Source organism: Arachis duranensis, chromosome 6 (genome assembly GCF_000817695.3).
Source record: "Arachis duranensis cultivar V14167 chromosome 6, aradu.V14167.gnm2.J7QH, whole genome shotgun sequence".
Lineage (NCBI taxonomy): Eukaryota > Viridiplantae > Streptophyta > Magnoliopsida > Fabales > Fabaceae > Arachis > Arachis duranensis.
This window is the reverse complement of record NC_029777.3, coordinates 108108137-108117243: the sequence shown is the minus strand read 5'-3', so window position 1 is coordinate 108117243 and position 9107 is coordinate 108108137. Positions and strand designations below refer to the sequence as shown.

Here is a 9107-nt window from a genome sequence, read left to right as displayed (position 1 = left end):
TTTAAAAACTATAATATTAACTATTTTTTATTTAAAATATCATTTTTACATTAATTTTTAAACTGTTATATTGGTCTCTTCTTTAAGATTATACAAAAAATAATTTTTCATAAAAATAATTTGTTTAATCATTAATTAAATAATAAAATATTAATAAATTAAAAATTAAAAATACTATAAAAAATACTTGTAAGAAAGTTAAATTTTATCATTTTAAATTTGTGTTATTAATTTTAACAATTTATATTTTTTAAATAATTTATGTATGATAAAAGATATGTTTACTTTTTTAGAGTACAAATTTTATTATTATATTTGTATATTCCTAATTTTAATTATACTTTTAAGTAGTTTGAATAGATTTATTTTATTATATTATATTTTACATATGAATATATATTCTATATATTATTTTTAATGAAAAAAATTTAATAACCGAACTAACCATTAATTATGTTGGTAAGGAGTTATCCATGGCCAAAAAAAAGATTGAGTCGGAGGATAGGAGATAGCAATGAAGTCGGCGCTGGCTATACTGGGAAAAACGGGAAAGTTACAAACCATGAAAATTCAATGACTCGTTAAGGAATGATGCACTGTAAAAAGAGATTGCATGAGAGGCAGTAGATCGCAGTTAAGGGGTAGAATTTTAATATTTTAAGAAATTATACAATTACCCATCTCAAATAATAAATTACAAAATAACACAACTATAGTTAAGATAATAACCAATTAAAGTGTGACACATCATGAAGGGTAACTTATATGTTATTTTAGAGAGGATTGGGTAGAATTCACCTAATAAATATGTTAATTATTAATTTTATTGTCACCCTAAAGACAAAATAAATTATTGCTAAAAGTAATTTTTTTGTATTATTGTTTAAGGTGTTATCCATTTTTATTAGTTATATAAAAGTTGATCTATATCAAAGTAAAATACGAATGATCCTTATTGAATCCAGCACCTTAATTAGCTTGTAAGGCTGTTAAAGTGGTGAGTTCTGGAAGGTGAAAGAGGAACTTCACGAAACTCAGAGAAGGGAGAGTGTGTATTTTGTTCACATCTCAATCACCATTCTACTGAAAAATAGAAATGCAAAAACTGAGCATACAAAAGAATACTGTTGATATATATAGTCACTAATTACTCTACTGCTAACTAATTTTTCTAAGCCCACTACACTAACTAATTAGTAGAAGTGTTAAGTCATGTAACACCCCTTCTCAAGCCAGAACCAGTTACATCCATCATTCTGAGCTTGTCATGACAGTCTTGAAACATCTTTGGAGTTAAGGCTTTAGTCAATATATCTGCAGTTTGATTAACAGTTGAAACAGGAAGCAATTTTGTCACTTGTTCCTGCCATTTGTCTCGAACAACATGACAATCCATCTCTATATGCTTAGTTCTTTCATGAAAAACTGGATTGGTCGCAACATGCAAGGCCGATTGACTATCACAATATATTGCAATTGGCTTACTCAATTCAATCTTCAAGTCTCCAAGTATATTCGTGATCCATTGCGCTTCTCTGGTAGCCATTGCAAGGGCCCTATATTCTGCCTCACATGAAGAACTGGCCACTGTGTTTTGTTTCTTGCTTTTCCAGGATACAATAGAAGTTCCTATGAAGAAGCAATACCCTGAAATTAATCTCCTTGTGTCTGAGCAGGCTCTCCAATCACTGTCTGAAAAACCAGTTGGTTCCAAGTCAGTTTGGGATGAGAACATTAGACCCAGGGCAGGTTTGGCCTTGAGGTATCTTAATACTCTGATGGCTGCTTCAAAGTGTTTGTCAGTAGCACAGTCTAAGAATTGGCTTAATTTTCCTACTGCATATCCAATATCAGGTCGGGTATTGGTCAAATAGAGTAATCTTCCTACTAATCTTCTATATTCAGATGCTGAATTGAGTAAAATTCCTGAATCTTTTGCCAATTTTATTGTGTAATCCATTGGTGTAGTTGCTGCCTTTGCATCCATTAATCCATACTCCTTCAATAGGTCGATGCAATATTTTCGTTGACATACTGCAATGCCCCTCTTGCTTCGAGCTATTTCAAGGCCTAGAAAAAAATTTAAGTCACCCAAATCTTTGATCTTAAACAAATCATGCAAGTGCTTCTTGACAGACCCAATTTCATCCATGTTATTTCCAGCAACAATTAAGTCATCTACATATACCAAGATGGCTGTAAATTGTGAACCATGACATTTTGTGAAGAGACTATAATCATTTCGAGATTGAGTGTAGCCAAAATCGATCAAAGTCGTTGATAATTTGGTGTTCCATTGTCTGCTGGCCTGCTTCAAACCATACAAGGATCTGTCTAATCTACAAACTAAGTCTGGTGAAGGTAATGTTAAACCTGGAGGGGGTCGCATGTATACTTCTTCAGCTAAATCTCCATGTAAAAATGCAGTGTTGACATCTAATTGGTGTACAAACCAATTCTTTACGGCTGCTATTGACAAAATTATCCTCAGTGTGTTCATTTTTACCACGGGACTGTAGGTTTCAAAGTAATCCACCCCTGCTGTTTGAGTGAAGCCTTGAGCTACAAGTCTTGCCTTGTATCTCTCCACAGATCCATCAGGATTCAATTTCAACCTGAACACCCATTTGCACCCTACTGCCTTTTTAGCATGAGGAAGCTTGGTAAGAGTCCAAGTCCGGTTTTCCTTTAGAGCAATTAATTCTGCATTGATAGCTTCTTGCCAGTTTGGATCACAAACTGCCTCAGCATAGGTTTTTGGTTCTTTGTATTTAGCGAGGTTGGATTTTTGTGTGATTGACTCAGGTGATAAAGGAAGAAGAGAAACTGGGGACTCAGACTCAAAGAAAAGAATGAAAGACTTGTCAAAAAATTGATCTGCCTGATTTAGTAACATATTTGTGTAATTTTCAAAAAATTATTGAAAAGAATATGATAAATTGTGTGAAATGTTAGAAAAATCATTTACTGATGCATTCATGCTATTGCAGTGATAATCATTGAGGTATGTGGGACGTCTTCTTTCTCTTAAGGGTCTTCTAGGTTGTGATGCTATGTCAGAAAATAGATGCATGTTTGAGTTAGTGTGGTGATGCGGTGATGGATGTAAAGAATCTAAATGAGATGATAGATGCATGGTATCTAACCAACCTTGGGAAAAAGAAGGTTCAGCCAGATCTAGAAATGGATCCTTAAATGAAGATGCATGATGCAATTTTGGGACAGTTTGCATTTGTCTATTTTCATCATTGCTTGAAAGTTCCTGTAATGCAAATGGGAAAAAATTTTCATAGAATTGAACATTTCTAGAAATGAAAATGTTTCTACTCTTAACATTGTAAAGAATGTGTCCTTTAACTCCATCTTTGACCCCCAAGTATACACACTTGAAAGCTCTTTCATCTAGTTTTGTTCTATGTGCTGTTAATGTTGATGCATATCCGAGACAGCCAAACACCTTGAGGTATGATATATCAGGTAATTTTTGTTTCAAAATGTAGTAGGGTGACTGGTTTTGTAGTAGAGTATTAGGAATTCTGTTTATTAGATGCACTGAATGTCCTACTGCAAAGTTTGAACCTTTTAGGCATGTTTGAGTGAAACATCAATGCTCTTGTAATTTCTAAAATGTGTTGATGTTTCCTCTCTACTATGCCATTTTGTTGAGGAGTCTCAACACAGGTAGTTTGACGTATTATACCCTTAGATGCATAGAAATTTGGCAGCTTAAATTCATTTCCATTATCTGTTCTAACCTTTTTAACTACCATGCCAAACTGAGTTTCAACCATTTTAATATAATTTTTGACCAAATCAGTGGCTTCTCCTTTTGATTTCATAAAATATAGCCATGTAAATCTACTTTTGTCGTCAACCACAGTTAAAAATTATTTGAAACCAGAAATTGAAGCTGTAATTATAGGTCCCCAAATGTCCATATGGACAATGTCAAATTTATTTTCACTCTTTAAAACTCTAGTTGCATATGGTAATCTTTTTTGTTTTGCATAGTGACATGAGTCACAAGGATTATTACAAGCAGAAAAATTCAAGTCATTGTATTCTTTTTTCATTACAACAATTCTATCATGAGGTATGTGTCCTAATCTGAGGTGCCAAAGCTCAGAGTTATCTAATTGTGCAGGCTGAACAGCTAGTGCAGATGCAGATGAAAGAATAGATGAAGATGCAGATATTGTGCAGGCTGAATAGTCAGTGCAGATGTAGATGAAAGAACAGATGAAGATGCAGCTTGAACAGGTATGAGGTTTTCAAAAGCATACAAGCCTCTTCTCTGTTCAGCTACACCAATTGTCTTCATGGTAATCTTTTCCTGAATTTCACAACCAAATTCATCAAATGTAAGTTTTAATTTTGAATCGGCAGTCAATTTAGACACAGATATTAGATTAAACTTGAATGTTGGAATATAAAACACATGAAACAATTTAAACTGGTCTGAGAATACTATGGTTCCTGCATATTGGGTTATTGTACTGGTACCATCAGGCATATTAATAAGAACAGGTTTTATTTGATATAGACACTGAAAGAATGACTTTGAATAGGCAACATGATTTGTAGCACCTGAGTCAATGACCCAGGATTTTGGACTGAAATTAGACATTGACATTATGTAAGAGATACCTTGGCTTGACGGAAGTGTGGTGGCAACAATTTGATTTATGCTATGCTTTGGTTGTGCATCTTGCTGATTCAAGAGAGCTAATAATGCTTCCTTTTGCTCTAAAGTAAAGCCAAGCTCAGAATTGCTGAATGCTTCTTGAGATTGATTGCTGTTATCATCACTTTCTTCAGCAACCAAAATGTTAATAGAGGCACCACCATTCTTGAAATGAGGAGGGAACCCATGCTTTTTATAGCATGTGTCTATTAGATGGCCATTTTTGCCACAATGACTGCACTATTTTGAACCTCTTCCAGTCTTGTGATAATTGCCATGGCCTCCCCTACCTCCTTTGCCTCTACCCCTTCCTCTAATAATTCTACCATCAGTTCTTGCATTGGTTATCAATGCCTTCCCTTCAACTATTTCATTCATGTTAAACTGCCTCTCTTGCTGAAGCAAATCAGAAAAAAATGCGTCTACTTTGGGCAATGGTTTCATCAGCATGATTTGAGATCGTACAATAGAATATTGATCATTCAATCCACGCAAGAGTCTTACAACACTTGAGTCTTCCTTATAACCTCTCAATATATTCAATTCACAGGTGCAGTTTTCAGAACATCTTGAACAGATCGGAATCGGGCGCAAATTATCTAATTCTTCCCAAATCTCTTTCAATTTTGTATAGTAAGCAGTAATTGTTAACTCTCCTTGTCTTGTAGCAAATAGATCTTCCTCTAGTTCTGCAATTCTATATATGTCTCCGTGACAGTACCTATGCTTTAATTCTTTCAACAATTCCTCAGCAGAATTTATCCACACTACACTCTTAGCTATCTCAGGGCTTAAAGATTGATTAATCAAAGAAACTACATATGTGTTAGACCGTTCCCATGCTTCAAACAACGCAGTTCCTCTTTCAGGTTTTTTAATTGATCCATTTACAAATCCTAGTTTATTCTTTGATGTAAGTGTTCTCCACATAGCTTTCTCCCAAATTTGATAATTGTTTCCTACTAAAGGAGTCGAAAGTAAAGAAGAACCTGAATTTTCTCCGGGATGCAGAAAATAGGGACTCGCTGGATCCAATGCAGGATTTGATTGCGTTCTTGTTGCATTCGATTGCATAAGATTGATCTGGTTAACCAAACTTGCAAGAGCCTGAATGTCTACAGAAGAGAACGGTGGATTGTTATCTGACGCCATTTATTCAATTTCTTGCTCTGGATTCAATTTTAAAGAAAATTTCAAGAACTGATGGATTTGTGAAATTTTCGCCCTAGAACTCGCTGATCGGATCACTATTTGTCTAGACTAGTTTTGTGCAGAACAAAGTAGCTCTCATCAGTCTCTATTGTGTGAGTTCAAAGGAGAAGGAAGAAGAAGAAGAAACAAAGAAGATGAAGAAACGGAGAAGAAGATGAAATTGAAGAGGAAAGAAAGAAGGAGAAGAAGATGAAATTGAATTTGCAAGAAGAAGGAATTGAAACTACATGCAGGTTAATTGAATCAGCAGGGAGACGAGATCGAAGTTGCCCATTCAAGTTTCTTTCGAAGTTTCTCAACCCTTCCATCCACGCTCACCGCACCATGTTAAAGTGGTGAGTTCTGGAAGGTGAAAGAGGGACTTCACGAAACTCAGAGAAAGGAGAGTGTGTATCTTGTTCACATCTCAATCACCATTCTACTGAAAAATAGAAATGCAAAAACTGAGCATACAAAGAAATACTGTTGATATATATAGTCACTAATTACTCTACTGCTAACTAATTTTTCTAAGCCCACTACACTAACTAACTAGTAGAAGTGTTAAGTCATGTAACAAAGGCATTTCTACTTGTACATAAAATCGCATCTTTTACTATGTTTTATGTAACAAAATAAATAAATAAATAATTACAGCTCTGGGATTAAAGAGAATATCATTTGAAGGAATAAATTTAATTCCCACAATAATAATTAGTTTCACAAATATAAAAATATCAAATGAAACTAAAATTAAATTACTTTCATTATCTATCTTTATATATGTGTATAGATTACAATGTGTCTTTACAACTATGCCAACAATTGTTAGTTTATAGATGGGTAGCCTAAGCTATTTGGCCATCACTACAAGGTGAGATATAATAAATAAATAGAGAAATGTCACCATTCTAACATTTTTTTTATCAACATTCACTACAACTAGTCCTGTAGATAGCAACGAAATTTTGCAGCGGTTTTATGATAATTGCGACGATTAAGAGTGGGTTGCAATCAACGTTATATTCAATGGCGGTTTTCTTTTAATTTCCGCAATATACGTTTAAATACATATTTTAATATTTTTTTATTCAAAATCATTCGAGTATAATCTACTTAAGTTACCACTACTTTTTTAAACTCCATATGTTTAAATTATTGTTACTTAAATTCGTAACACTATTTATAGATTCGTTTTTCGTAAAAAAATTAATAAATTAAATAAGGTATATATGTTAACTCATGTGAACAAGTTTATTAATAAGATTTTCTTGTTTACTATTATATTATCATTTAATTTTACATTCAAACATAAATTAAAGTCAACGTCTGAATTTATAAAATTAAAATAAAATTCTAACGAGCATAAATTAAAGTTAATCTTCTTTGAAGTTATGCCTTACTAAACCTAAATCAATAAATTCTAAAAGTAGATAAATATGTAAAACTGCGATCCAAGTCATTAAATTAAGAGAATCAATATAACTCTTATAATAAAAAGTCAAAAATTCTCTTCAATATTGTATTGACCTGGCGAAAAATTCTCTGTCAAGAATCTATGGCCTTCACGTCTTACAGGATCTGACATGTCATCTCTATACCATGAATTTTTTGTTCAGATTAAAGCACCTTTTCGTAACATGTATATCATCTTCTCTTTGTTGATCTTCTAAAATTTCATTGTCTTCTTCCAGAACTTTATTGAGATCAAACTGCATGGAAATGTTAGTTTCAATGGAAGAGATATCAACTAAATTATCTTATGAATCAAACTCTTATCCATCTAGACTATCAGAACTATTTCGCCAAAATATTCAGCTAATATTAAAAATATCAACATGCATACAACAAAATAAGTATACCTAAAAGGAACTGAGAACTCCCAAGTCATTAGATAGTAATTTAGAAAAAAAAAATGGATGACAATATGTTAAGACAATTTTAAAACTAAACACAAATAAATAACAATTACCATTTCCCTTGTTGGTACTTTGGACAAATTTCTTAAAAAGAAATTCAGTCATTTGCAATTCTATATACTTAATTTTCTCTTGTGATGCAATATCTAACTCAACAGTATGCTTGTTTGTAAAGTGCGTCTACATAATAACAAAAATATAGTGCGTGTTTTTTTTTTTTTGTAAAATACACTGTCAATATTTGAGTTACTTTTTATATTATATATTTATTCTTTTACCTTTAATTCAGCAAATATCTCTTCAGAGTTCTTTTTAAATGCACATGTCACAAAAACATACCCAAAATTTTTCTTATACATTAATTCCCATTCATGAAGTTCCTATAAATTTAAATATTAACGTAACACACATTATTGTAGCAAATTTGTTAGCATATATGAACTTAAAATATATATTTTTCAAAATACAGTTTAACACAAGTTTCTGAGAGTTTACGGGACAAACGTGCATGATAGATTCGTTCGCAATTTTCAAGTATTGGTTATAACAAGATCGTCTTGATATAGTCTCTAACTAACACCTAACATTCTTTTTATGAAATCATATGTTTCTAGCAATAAAAATTGCATATTTTAATGAAGAGAATGAAGAAGTCATAGCTATTTCTGTAGCGAATGTTGTGCTTGTACAGTATAATGAAAAGTCCTCAATATATTTAACGGCGGTGAAAAACTGTCGCAATATTGCTCCATATCAGAATCGCCGCTATGTACCGGTAGTGTTGTAGTGATTACTTAACATTTTAACTTTTAAGTTAATATTTTATTTTTATATTATTAAGATTTAAGATTTATATTAGAGATATAACTATTTTCTATTTATACATGTTGTCTCCTTTTTATCAACTTAATTTTTTTTAAAAAAAATAGTGTCATAACATGTGTCCAAAAAATTTAGAATTTAATCATTGGTGAACTCCGAACAAAAAATAGCATAAGATAGATAAAAAAATAAAAAAGATCTAAACAAAAAATTAAACAAACCCAAAAGAAATTTTTACTCGAGAAATATAACTATTAGGTATCACAAAAATAAAACGGGTCTATCTTTATTTTTACAAAATGTTTTTAGAGGAAGTCTCAGGACCATCACTTTTATTAAATTCTAGTCAGTATTTAACCATCAAGAAAAGAGTGTGTAGTTCTCATATTATTAGATATAGTTTTACACTATTAAAAATATTAATGATAACTAATTGCTGTGATAGCTACAAATCACAAAAATATAAAAATATACTGAGCCTCTAGTATTAC

The 9107-nt window shown here is 32.1% G+C and overlaps 1 protein-coding gene across 1 annotated transcript; it reads right to left on the bottom strand.

The window, feature by feature from the left end:
* Positions 1-4153: 4153 nt before the first annotated feature.
* Positions 4154-5836, bottom strand: LOC110273077 (uncharacterized). The gene is made up of 2 exons (XM_021125953.2): positions 4975-5836; positions 4154-4890 (listed from the first exon to the last, which is right to left on the bottom strand). The coding sequence occupies exons 1-2, from the start codon at positions 5834-5836 to the stop codon at positions 4154-4156; spliced, it is 1599 nt and encodes a 532-aa protein (XP_020981612.2).
* Positions 5837-9107: the final 3271 nt, after the last annotated feature.

Excerpts from the sequence above, each read along its gene's own strand:
- LOC110273077 (XM_021125953.2), bottom strand. The coding sequence starts at position 5,836 with ATGGCGTCAGATAACAATCCACCGTTCTCTTCTGTAGACATTCAGGCT. Across the intron at positions 4,891-4,974 it reads AAGGGGTAGAGGCAAAGGAG|ACACATGCTATAAAAAGCAT; the intron begins GTAGGGGAGGCC and ends GCCATCTAATAG.